General features: G+C 55.9%; 1 protein-coding gene across 1 annotated transcript in view; it reads right to left on the reverse strand.

Annotated features, from left to right (window-relative positions):
• Positions 1-3,603: 3,603 nt before the first annotated feature.
• The window catches only part of SEZ6 (seizure related 6 homolog), a 99,684-nt gene continuing 90,632 nt past the window's right edge, over positions 3,604-12,655 (reverse strand). Inside the window, exons 6-18 of the mRNA XM_024737290.1 lie at positions 12,364-12,549; positions 9,145-9,313; positions 8,846-9,012; positions 8,074-8,268; positions 7,702-7,840; positions 7,394-7,590; positions 6,602-6,796; positions 6,028-6,219; positions 5,744-5,941; positions 5,427-5,465; positions 5,066-5,183; positions 4,879-4,981; positions 3,604-4,686 (exon numbers count right to left, since the gene is read on the reverse strand). Coding sequence (XP_024593058.1) covers positions 4,657-4,686; positions 4,879-4,981; positions 5,066-5,183; positions 5,427-5,465; positions 5,744-5,941; positions 6,028-6,219; positions 6,602-6,796; positions 7,394-7,590; positions 7,702-7,840; positions 8,074-8,268; positions 8,846-9,012; positions 9,145-9,313; positions 12,364-12,549 — 1,928 coding nt within the window. The 3' untranslated portion in view covers positions 3,604-4,656. The remainder of the gene's footprint in view (positions 4,687-4,878; positions 4,982-5,065; positions 5,184-5,426; positions 5,466-5,743; positions 5,942-6,027; positions 6,220-6,601; positions 6,797-7,393; positions 7,591-7,701; positions 7,841-8,073; positions 8,269-8,845; positions 9,013-9,144; positions 9,314-12,363; positions 12,550-12,655) is intronic.

Raw genomic sequence — 12,655 nt, forward strand, 5'->3', positions numbered from 1 at the left:
AGCGGCCCCTCAGCCCCGGCCCGGCGTCTGGCTGCACGGTGGGTCCCGGCTCCGGGAGTCAGGCCTCGGCGGGGCCTAGTCCCACAGGCTAAAGCCGGTGCTGGCGACCGCTGGTCCGGCCGGGAAAGCTGGCGGGCGCTGCCATCCCGGGGTTGGGGGGATCGCAGTGGGGGTGAGAGGTTAGGTGAGGTTGTGGTACGTGAGGTGACTGCGGGGAGGGTGATGGGGGGTGGTCCCCGGGCTCCGCCTCTCGCCGCCGCCGCCGTCTGCGTCCCGGCTGCCGCGCACTTGGCGCAAACTTACCGCGAGCGCCCGCAAAGCCACCCGCGCAGGCGCCCCGGGATCGCCGCTCGCCGCGCGCAACCGCAGTGACAGCCGGCGGCCGGGCTCCCGCGCAGCCGCAGTGAGGGGGTACCCCCCAGCGCGCAGCCGCGCTGGCATTCGTCTGGAGAGCCGAAGCCCCGCCTTTCTGCCCTGCGCCAGCGTACTGAGAGAAAAGGGCGGGACTTGAGGTCTCGCGCAGGCGCCTGGGAGAGCGCCTAAGGGTCACCGCGCAGCCGCAGGAACATGGGGATTCTTCATCCATTGGTGTTTGAGTATAGACCAAGACTACTCTGTTCCCGCGCAGGCGTGTTGAGGATGCTCCCCTCCCGCCCCACAGCAACACAGCCGGCTCCGCGCAGGCGTATTGTCACCTGCAGGCCCTAACAAGAATGCTTCTCCTTTCGCCATTTTGGTAGTGGGATATAAACCACCGTGTCCTTGATGCCCTCAGGCATGAACAGAAAGGAGCAAAGTGTGGTGTTGGCTAGAGCTGGTAGGCTGTCGGTGAGAGCAAGTATTCCTAGGGATGTTGTACTGGACTCTGGTTCCAGCGTCAGGTGTGGCTGGACCAGGCGCCATATTGGTAAAGAGAAAAGAAAAGCCATCGCGACGGAAAACGATGCTTTTGGTGTCGGGTTGGATGGCTACTGTTCCCTCTTCCCTCCCGCTCCCAGCAGTAAATTTTAGCCTGAGCATTCCTGCCTTTCGTGGTGATGAAAGGAGAGGTCAACCTGCCCGTTACTACCCTCTCTTGATCACTGTCCCTGAGAATTGCTTTCCAAGAGGAAGCCCAAAGCGAAGAGTTTGTAATGCTGACAACGCCCAGCTACCTGCCTACAGTGGACTTCAACTCCCAGTTTGCAATGCGCAAAAGGGTCCAAAGGGCGAACGAGAGCGCATTACATCCTGGGAGCAAGAATCGCGATGGCGCTGGTGGGTTATGGGGGCCGTAGTTGCGTGTGCATGCGATGCAGTGGACGGTAACAGACTCGGGGAAGAGTGATTTGCCTGCCGGAAAGAGATACTTTTCAGAGCTGCCGTGCTGCATGCTGGGATTTGTAGTCTGAAAGGCCTCACCTCGAATTCTGGGCGGGGCTTCACGCTCTCCACGGCGCCCGCCCCTGCCCTTGGTACCATCTTCAGAGACCGCCAGTTATCTCTAACCGACTGTAGATGAAGCGGTGGAGAAGGGAGTGGCATCATTGTGCCTGACACTAGGCGTTTAGTTGGCGTTGTTACCAGGTAGCTGTGTCCTGGCTCACTTTTGATGTTAAGGTGTACTTAGCATTCTCAGAAGCCTAAAACTGGAACGGGCTTAAAAACTATCTCTTAATCTCCTCACTTCCAGATGCACAAAGAAGAGCAGTGATTTGCCTCGTTCACATAGTTAATTTATGGCAGACCTAGGAATGAAACAGCCTTCTTGATTCCCAGGCTAGGATACTGTCTAACTGCCTGCAAGGAGTTGCTGCTTTTTTGGGGAGAGTAAGGAGGATGATTGGATAGGGTGGGGATGTCGGTGTGTGGACTTAGGTTTCCGTTTTTCTGACTTTCCTAATGATCCTGTTGTTGTCTGGGAAGAACGATAAAGTCCTGGGCCTTATTGATCACGCAGGGGAGTATATCATGTAGATCGGCCCTCTCTGCCCTCTACCAGCCTCAGCAAACAAGAAATCTTAGTGGCTATGGGCCAGAGATGTGGCCCTCAGAGAGAGGAGGGCTGAGCTAGAAGTATGGAAGTGGGCGGACCTCATCTCTTCTTAGGCTGTATTTCATGCCACAGACCCTCAGAAATGGATACATCATGTGCCCTCTCCCACTGGCGTCCTTCCTACGGCTCAGGGCCCAGCTCTGTTGATGTGTCAGCCTGAAGGTATTATGGGGCAGAAAAGTAAGCCATTGGCACATGTCCAAAGAGCCAGGCTTGGCTTTGATCAACACCATCATTGCTGTTGAGAACAGACATAGGCATTAATGGGCTAAAGAGGGAAATAATACTTGGCTCTGTTGACAAGTGCCAGGGGAACTAATCACTCCACAAACCTTCCTCTCAGAACTTGGAGGATGAGGTCAGCCCAGTGGGGCCAGTAGTTGGTGCCACCTTGGAGAGCTCCAGCCCTGGCTGTTCCAGGGGGATTGAGGAGAGAGAGCAGGTGGGTTACAGATGCCTTCGGAAGTGACCTCTTGTGGCTAATTTAGGCACTGCATCCTGCATAGACTGGAGCCGCTCCATCCTTCAAGGTGGCTTGTGGTAGAACCAGGAGGTGGGCAGCCATGAGTGGTCAAGACCTCCCCGCTGGATGACTGTAGAATTTCTGGTTGCTGCTACTATTTCCGTCAGAGATTTTGTGTCATCTGGCTTCTGAGTGCCCTTAACTCCCTGTTGCCTCCCTCTTGCTCTTACTCTGGAGAGCAGCCATGCTAGAGCATACCTCTAAGCATGGATGTATGATGGGGACCAAGGCTGGCTAAACACATCTCAGGAGGTTCTGGGGGCCATAGGGAAGGGGCATAGAGGCTGGGAGGAACCAAACATGGCAAACCTAAGCACATCTGCTTCAGTCACCTCTTTCTGGAGTCCATGGATACAGCTTTTGTTAAAATAGGAGCCAGGCCCCTGCGCTGCATTGCCTCTGCGCCTGACAGTCTGGATGTTCTCTGAGGACAAAACAGACTAGAGCCTCATGTTCAGGGGTTCAGTCTCTGATTCCTATTCCAATTTCCTAAGCCTTGCTAGCTGGAAGGAAGCGAAAGAAGAGAGGCGTCAGGCTTCCTGGGCTTTTTCAGCAATACAGTGGCTCAGAGGAGAGGCTTGGGAATGTGCCAGCCTGCAGTTCTGGACCTAGCAAAGAGGAGGAAATGAAGCATCGGGATTGATAAGCATTTGAGTTCCTGGGCTCCCATAACCCTGTGGCACCAGCAATTGGGACCTCTCATTTCACATGCCATCTGTTGCACTGACCTTGTAGGGACAGTAGTCCCTGAAGCACCGGCACATGACTGTGTTTTTTCTGTTGTTGTTGTTGTATATTTTTTGGCTGCGCCACACAGCTTGCGGGATCTTAGTTCTCTGACCAGGGATTGAACGCAGGCCACCACATTGAAAGTGCTGTGTCCCAACCGCTGGACCACCAGGGAATTCCCATGACTGGTTTTTGATAAAATCTGGAGATGATCAGTTGGTAGGTCCAGCATGCCTTCTGGTCCTAAAGTCCACATCCCATTTATCTCCCACCTTCCTTCCCTCCAAGAAAATACCATCCACCAGGCCATTGCTTGTTTTTTTTTTCAAAAACACCATTTTAATAAGGAAACAACAGAAATAGAAGATTGTTCTCTGGCTGGAGCCCAGACGCCGTATAATACATTACATGTACAAAGTGGCCTGCAGCCAGCTTCTGGGCCTCTCCCTGGGACGCTCTGACCCCCTGTTCCATGCCAAATTCCTGGACCCTTTGACCTCTGCTCCTCTCCAGAATATGCCTGCCCACTCCCCTTATCCCAAAACGCAGTGGCCAGGAGGGAAGCCTGACAGGGGGCTGGGGTTGGGGGAGGGGCTAGTGGGAAAGAGGATGTTTTTAACAGCCAGACTGACATCAGGGGAAGGTCTCCCTCTCTTCAGGGTGCAGGGCTGCCAGGGGAGCAGTGGGATGTCCTGCTTTGGTGTGGAGCATGAGTGGTGTGGCCTAGGGAAGCCCAACCTGAGCCTGGGGTAGAGTCCCTAAACCCTTTAGGATCCCTTAGAATTATTGCCTCCCCTAGAAAGGGATAGAAGGCAGAACTGACCATTCCCAGGGCCTTAGAGAAAGACTAGAGACCCCCCCCCCCAGGGGGCTGATGTCAGCATGTCAGGACTACCCAGAGGTCACTGTTGAGAGCAGTTTTGGCCACTGGTGATGGCCCTGTGAGGAGCGCCCTGGCACAGTTTCCGCCACCGTCAAGTTAACCCTGCTGCAGGGCGCTACATGCCAGGGCTGGATGGCGGTCACGTGGAGAGAGGCGCTCCCGTTCTGCCTGTGAATTCCAGGCTGGAGGTCCAGGGCACGAAAGAGAGTCAGGAGAATGCTGGTTCTTGATGCCTGTGCCCCAGCTGTGTTCTGCCTAGAGGCAGATGCCCCTGACTTGGACCCAAGGAAGGGCCCTAAGTGGGCAGTGGTACCAAGAAAATAGGCCCTGGTGGGCATTGCAGGCGGGGAGAGCACAACGTTTTGAGGGATTGGTGGCATCTCTTCCCAGGTGGTATGTACAGGAGGTGGAGGGACAGCAGGAAGCTGGGAGCTCTGCTGCTGGGCTGTGAGGCAGGGCTGAGCCGGCTTCCCCAGGCTGCCCCACCTAGATGGAGACTTCATATTCTCTCGTCTCCTGCAAAGGAAAGAGACTGCTGGGAGTTGGAAACTTGTAAAAGGTTCGTCAGTCCGTAATCCACCTTCCCAAGGGAAAGGGAAAGGGAATGGGAAAGAGAGAGAGGGCTTGGCAGGACCCTTAGGGGTACCTGCCCAAGGGAGCATAGGATTGGGTCCTGATTAGGGTGTCAAGCCTGGTATGGGTACTTACTCCAGTCTCGTAAGTCGGATTGTCAAATGCTGACTCCACGGTGATGCGGTCATAAGGGCGGGGTCGTGTTCGGGGCAGCTGCAGGGGGCTTTTCCCCTGGAGCCTGTGTGGCAGAGAAGCCTGTGAGTCAGGAGTGCTGGGCAGGAGTGAGTCAGGGGTGCAGGGCAGGAAGGGAAGCCAGACTCACCTGGAGAAGTAGAGGTACACACCTCCCACCAAGAGCGCCATTGCCACCAGCGGCAAGAAGATGGCAGCTGCGATGTGAGCAGCATCCAGGGTGCTGGAGGCAGCAGGCGCCTTGGCAACTGAAAGCACAGAGGATGGGATTGGGGCAGAGGCCTGGGTCCCACGTCCCCTCACCTCTGCCCAGGGGCATCCAGCCACCAGCTCCCTCTAGCTGGCTGGGGGCAGGGAAGGAGCTTTTTGCCCCGCTAGTCCCAGACCTCTCTCTTTCTCTGCCCTCCCTCCTCAGAGAACCCATGGCCTGGGAGCTGTGAGAACTAGGGGCAGGGAGATTATTTCCCTGGCCCTCAAGGTTGGGGGCTCACCATCCAGGCTGCGGCCGCTGTAGAAGCCATCCAGAGAGGCTGGAACAAGAGGGGAGGGCCAAGGGCAGTGGATGAGCCCAAAGAACCAAACCACTAAGGTAGGGAGTGGGCTGATCATGGGAAGGATTTGTCCAAGGAGAGCCCATCCCAGAATCTGTCTTGGTGTCACCAGGTCAGAAGGATCTGGCAGAGACTGGGGAGACCAAGAATAACAGGAAGGGGGCATGGGCAGAGGGTTCTGGTTCTCAGCACTTGACATCTTTGCCAGAGCAGCCCTATGGGCCAGGCAGAGGTTCCGGGGGTGGCAGGGCACTCACCAGCCCTACAGATGGGTGGGGGGTCACTCCAATGTGAGGGGTGTCCGGGCACACACTTAATGCTGGCCTGGCCCTTCAGCACGTAGCCAGGGGCACATGAGAAGTGGATAGTAGCCCCCGCTGGGTGCAGCTGCTTCTCAGGACTGCGGGCACCATTCTCGGGGGCGCTGAGGCCGTGGCACGGCTTGAGATGTTCCACTGCAAAGCAGGCAGAGCCCAGTGAGGGTGCCAGGCCCCTAGCCTCCAGAGGCAGCATCTTCCCCTCCTCCTCATTTGAGACTTACGGAGACATTTGGGGGGCCGGTCGCTCCACTTGGGGCTGCTGGCTTGGCGGTCATGGCAGGTGAGGATGGCACTCCCCGTCAGCACAAAACCCTGGTCACAGATGTACTGCACAGTGGCCCCCACGGGAAACTTGGGGCTAGATATGAGGCGTCGGCTGTGCTCCACATCCCCAGGGTCATGGCAGGAAGTCACTATGGGTGGGGGGCGATGGGGGGAAGTAGCCCAAGTAGAACTCAGCAAAAGCCAGTCCACGCTGGCTTTGTTCCAAGTCAGCCAACATCTTTATGGCATATGGCTCCACCCCTATTTATTTGCCCCTACCATTTTGCTGGTGTATCTCCTCATTTGCCCCTTCCCATCCATCAGAGTCAACAAATACTGATTGGCCATATACCAGGAACGAAATACTCGGAGTACTTGGCGGATGACCCTATGAGAAAGTATTATCCCATTTCACAGATGAGGAAATTGAGGCTATGAATACCAGTTAATAATGGCTGGAGTCTGGGTCAGAATCCAGGAGAGAGGCTTGTAGGTTGCACTGGGGAGAATATGGGGAACAGGTACACTCACCCCTCTGGCAGGAGGGCAGGTCCTCACTCCAGGTTAGGTCCCACTGGCACATGAGGACACTGGATCCCACCACCTGGTAGCCAGGATAGCACTGGTAAGTGACGACAGTGCCGTGCACCAGCTCAGGCTGCGACGGGCTCTTCCAGCCATTGGGGATCTCAGGCAGCTCTGGACACGTGTCATTACGGGGCACCTCTGGGGGCAGCAAGACGCAGGCCGTCAGCAGCACCAAAGGGACTGTGCTAGCCTCCCTGACCCTGAGGGCACTCCGGCTCCTGCCAGTTTGTCCTGGGCCTAGCCTGGCCTAGGCAGGCTCAGCGATTCATGCCTTCCTGCTCAAGGGCCCCTCCTTGCCTGTCCCTGGCATCATTCTGTCTCCTAGATTCCAGGGTTGTCACCTAAGCTTTGGCCTTACTTCCAGAAGCATGTTGGCCAATTCCTCAGGGATTGGCTAGGGTGGGGAAAATTGTCATTTCTGTCAAAGATTGTTAGAAAGGTAGAAACGAACACCTTTCCCCAGTTCCCTATTTCTGTTATGAGGTTCTTCCTGCTGTCTACCCAAATCCCTCCTGCTGCAGCGGAGGCCTGCTTCCTCTCACTGGGCCCTCAGGGAAGAGGGAGAACAAGACTAGCTTCCTGAAGGTGATACCTGGAGTTTCCCAGCTTTCCCTCGTCAGATAAGAGCACTCAGGCTCCTCATTGCCCTGGACTCTCTGACTTGCCACGGTTCGGGGTCTGCATCCTGGCATCCCTTTTCCCCCAGGCAGCAGGGTGGGGCAGGGGCAAGCTCACCAAAGAAGTGGATGACAAAGCCCTGCTGGTAGCCCAGCACTGAGGCCCCGGGGTCCGACTGGAACTGTATGGTGACGTCAGCCATGGAGGTAAAGAGCTTGAAGTGGCCACGGGGCCCAGAGTACTGGCCCAGGACCCGGGCTGTCAGGTCATCCCCATCGTAGAAGGTAAGCACGTCACCAGGGCCTATGCGCAGCCTGTGGAGGAGGACTGTCAAGGAGGGTGGGCCCGGGGACCCCAGGACGGGCTGGGTGAGAGATGTCCCCAGAGCTCAGGAGGTAGCTTGGCCGAGCCCAGCGGGCACTCACACTCGGACGTCCAGCATGATGCGCTTGTCTTCCTCCACATGCACGCCCCAGATGCAGTCCTGCCCACGGCCGTAGGGCTCTGGCCAGTTGGGGGAGAGCACCGCGCCGGCCGAGTCTGTGATCTCCCCACTGCACACAGCTGGAAGGCAGAGGAGACGCATCCCCTCCGCGTTCCCCCCAGTGCCATGTCCTGGAGCTGCCACCGGCCCACAGGAGTGCCTACCCACCGCTTGGAGCCCCCCACCTCCTCCTCAGGGGGAAGCTTGAATCACACATGTCAGAGGGCCCCTGTGGTCCCAGGCCCTGTGGCTGGCTCCCTGGTGCCCACCCTGCTCCCTGCCCCGGCAGGCCCATCTACTGGTGTCTACTGACCTCGGCAAGCAGGCTCTGTCTCATTCCACTGGGGGTCGTGAGGGTCAACGCACTCAATGATGATGGAGCCCTGCTCCAGGGTGTAGCCAGGGTCACAGCTGAACTCCACGGTGGTACCCACGGGGTAGGAGGGTGCGCTGCTGCTGAAGTTGCCGTATTTGACAAAGGGCTCGTAGCAATGGCCTTGCTGGAAGGCTGCAAACCACAGGGCCCAGCCCAGCTCAGCCTCAGCTGGAGCACATACAGGGGGCAGTTGTCCGCCTACTTCCCTCCCCAAGGCCTTTCTCTTCCTGACTGCAGATGTATGTCTGAGGTTTGGAGCAGAGGGCAGGGACAGCCCAGAGCATCCATCCCGACTGTGTTCAGGAGGCCATCTTGATGACCATTGTATTCCCAGTGCCTAGTTTGTGCGTGGTACACAGAGGGTGCTCAATAAATGTTTTTTGAATAATGAACACATGCATGCACGAGTGGTGCTAGGATGTCTCTTGTAGCAATTCTCCTTCCCTGAGGGTTGGGGCCATTTTTGTTCTTCAAACTCTAGAGAATTCATTCTCTTGGACCAGAGGTCCTGGGTCCAGGCAGGGGTCTCCTGAAAAGATGGAGTAGAATCCTGGACTTCAGGAGAGGGGTAGGGGGAGGGGACCTGGGTGGCTGGTGAGCAAGGGCTGAGTTGGAAGGCGTGATAATGGAATGGAGGCAGAGGGGGAGGGTGTGAGAAGAGACCCCAGGCTCAAGACCCCCACCCCCAGTTAGGTCCCAGCAGACTCACCCTCATAGCGCAGGGCCATGCCTGCAGCCGCACCACTGCTGTCAGTGCTGAGCTCCACAAAGAAGTGTCGGCCGGAGCTGAGCAGGCCCTCGATGGGCAGGTACTCCACCTCGTAGGAATCATACACCGGCGGGGCCTCCACATTGTCCCCATTGCGGATGATGAGCCTGGGCCAGGAGAGCGGCAGCTGCGTGGCTGGTCGCTGAGTTGAGTGGGGTGAGGCCCCAGGCTTGGGTACCATCCCTCCAGCAGCATATTACCAGGCCAGGCACTGCTATCCCACCAGGATACCCCCTCACCTGTCATCATCCTCTGCCAGGGAAACCTTCTCAAAGTGCAGGTGCAGACGCTGGCCCTCTGGAGCCTCAAGCAGCCAGTGGCAGGTGAGGTTGATGCTGTAGTTGCCCGGGAAGCCGGGAGAGACGATACGGCCCGTGGTGGCATTGCGGATCACTCCACCGCAGGAAGCTGTGAGACAGGGGTGGGACGGTGGGCTGGGCTGGCCAGTGGGATCCTAGACAGCCTAACAAGCCTCTCTGCCCATCCCAGCTCTGTACCTTCTGCACGGGCCAGCAGGGAGCTTGCTTTCATGGCCCTGAAGGTCAATCCTTTGCCCCTGTGACCCTGCTCCAGGCAGCCGACCTCCTAACCTTTCACACCTCTGTTATTCTTCATGTGCAACTCCCTTGGCTAAGGTAGATCTTCCACTGCCTAGCCGTGTGGCCCTGGGTAAGTCACTTACCCTCTCTGCTGACTCCTCTGGGAGGCCATCCCTGATTTCCCCTGCCCAGGTGAACTTTATTAATACCCCTTACCAGGGTATATCTGCTGCAGGGTATATCCAACCTTCTTGGGTATATCTGCTGTCTCTACCTCAGGTCACTTTCTTAAACCAGTTATTATTGGATATGTCCCTTACCGAGGCCCCCTTGAGCAGGAACCAAGTCTTTTCAGGCCAGGCACAGAGTTGGTATTCAATGTTTGTTGAATAAAATGAGTGAATGGATATTAAAAAAGAGAGTGGGACTAGATCAGGGATGACAAACACCTGGTATGCATGCCATCCACCTCCAAATCTTGTGCCCTTAGCAGGCATTGCTAGCCAGGCGATGGTCTTGAACGCTGTCTGAAACAGCATCACTACCACTGTCATTTCTGGGCTGACCCCTTAGGGCCTTTCCAGCACTGGTCCCTCTGGCCTGGGACCGTCCTCTCTTCCTAAGCAGAGGCTTAGCAGCTCTCCCATCCCCATCATTGAGGGCTGCTGAGTTACTTGGCCACGGGCTCCTGGCAGTTAGATGGGGCCAGAGAAGGGGTCTCAGGCAACAGGAGTGTGGCTGGTTTCAGGCAGTGCTTTCCTCTCCTGGACACGCAGCTCTGGACCAGCTCTCAGAGACCAGGCTGCCATGGCCAAGACCCAGTGCCTTTGTCTCCAAGTGTTCAAGACTGAAGAATATTTTAACCTAATAAAGCTCCCGGGGAAGGAGTTGTGGTGAGTTTCTTCTCCGCTTCTTTGCAGAGGGGGCAGACTCACCTTTCTGCCTGGTCTCAGAACGGAACTGCCCTTCAAATCTGATCATGCCCCATCCTCCACTTAAATTCCTCAGTGGCTCCCTATTACCCTCAGGATAAAGCCCAGGCTCAAGAGGGTGTTCAAGCCCTTTATAAACCACTCTCTCTTGACTCGGCGTCAGCCCTTCCCCGTGCACCCTGTTCTTCAGGTGCACCTCACCGTGTCCTCACGACAGTGCTGCTTCATGCCTCCGCATCTTTGCAGGTGCTGTTCCAGGAATCCACTCCACTTCCCTGAGCCCTAACATGCCTGTCATCCTTCCCTGCCTTCTCCTTGGGAAGCTTTCCTTGTCTCCTTCCTCATTTTGGAGACGCTCTCCCTCCCTTGGATCCCCACTGTGCCCTGAGTTCCCCCCATCACAGCTCCGTCTGCACTGAACTTCCTGAGCTGCCTTCCAGTTTTCCCACCAGACAGAGAGCTCCTTGAGGGCTGAGCCCGTGTCTGGCTTATTCACCTCTGCTTATACCTGGCACCTAGAAAGAGTTTATAGAATGAAATAAGTATCAAAAACCCAAGCTGCCTTTCACGCTGCAAACTAAACATTCCATCTCCCTTCTGCCAACAAGCCCCACTCCACTGGCAGCAATCTCAGACTCCCTGATCACCCAGGGCCAGAACCTGGGAGTCCCCTCCTTCCCCCCATTCCCTCATCAGTGACTCTGGAAACACCTCCCTCCTCTTCATTCCCGAAGTCATTGTCTAAGTTCAAACCGTCTTGCCTGGCTGGCTGCCTAGCCTCCAGACACCACCCGGCTGTCTCTCCTGAGGAATAGTTCTGAGCCCCTCCCTCCCCATCTCACAAAATTTCAACAGCTCCCCACCCAGTGTCTTGGCCTGACATTCAAGGCCCTCCCACTGCCCCCTCCACATGTCTCAGGCCTCAGCCAAACCTGGCTGTTTTCTGTGTCCCTAAATGCTCCCTCACCTTCTCACCTCTGTGTCACTGCCCACATTGTTCCCTCCACTGAAATGTCCAGGGACTTCCCTGGTGGCGCAGTGGTTAAGAATCCGCCTGCCAATGCAGGAGTCACGGGTTCGAGCCCTGGTCTGGGAAGATCCCACATGCCACGGAGCAACTAAGCCTGTGTGCCACAACTACGGAGCCCATGTGCCACAACTACTGAAGCCTGCATGCCTATAGCCCGTGCTCTGCAACAAGAAGCCACAGCAGTGAGAAGCCCGCGCACCACAACAAAGAGTAGCCCCCACTCGCCGCAACTAGAGAAAGCCCACGTGCATCCACGAAAACCCAGCACAGCCAAAAATAAAAAAATAAAAAATAAATAAATTTAAAAAATCAGTTACTATAATTTACCACATCAACAGATCAAAGGAAAAATCATATGATCATCTAAATAACAGCTGTATGAATAGTTAATACAACACAACACTCATTAAAAAAAAAAAAGAAATGTCAAACCTTCAATGCTTACTTCCCCTAGGAAGCCTCCTAAGTACCCAGCTAAGAATGATTGCTTCCCCCTATCCCAGGTCACTCTGTCTCTTCACTGGTACTTTTGTTTTTTGTTTTTTGACTGTGCAGCTTGCTGGATCTTAGTTCCCCGACCAGGGATCGAACGTGGGCCCACAGCAGTGAAAGCACTGAGTCCTAACCACTGGACCGCCAGGGAATTCCCTCTTCATTGGTACTTTTAACTTCCTGCTCTGGAAGCTGGTGACCCATGTACTTTCTTTCACTCCCATTTCCTGGAACTGTGCGCTCCCTGAAGGCACAGTCTCTGTTTAATTCTGCTCTGTATACCTGTGGTGCCTCCATACAGTAAGTGCTCAATAAGTGCAGGTTGGGTGAATGCCACTGATGTGTGTGGCCATTTTCTGGCTTCCTTATGGAGAACAAATGAAGGTGCCAGACAGCAACAGAGAGCAGGAATGAGCCCCACACCTCACTCCCCTGTTCAGCTCTGAGTCCCCTGGGGCTACTCACCAATGCAGACAGGCTCCTGAGAATCCCATAAGGGCTGGGTGGCGTTGAGACAGGTAAGGAGCCTGGCACCCTTCAGCTGGTAGCCAGTGGCACAGTGGAAGCGGGCACTACCTCCTGGGTGGAGGCTGGTGACAGTCACGGCTCCATAAGCTGGACGTCGGGGAAAGCGGCAGCTCAGGAGATAGGCTGCAGAGAGAGAATGGGTGATGTGTGTGTGTGTGTGTGTGTGTGTGTGTGTGTGTGTGTGTGTGTGTGTGTGTTGAGTGGACAGGGCAAAAGGGGCCTGCCCCAG

This window comes from Neophocaena asiaeorientalis, unplaced genomic scaffold, assembly GCF_003031525.2.
Source record: "Neophocaena asiaeorientalis asiaeorientalis breed wild unplaced genomic scaffold, Neophocaena_asiaeorientalis_V1.1 scaffold129, whole genome shotgun sequence".
NCBI lineage: Eukaryota > Metazoa > Chordata > Mammalia > Artiodactyla > Phocoenidae > Neophocaena > Neophocaena asiaeorientalis.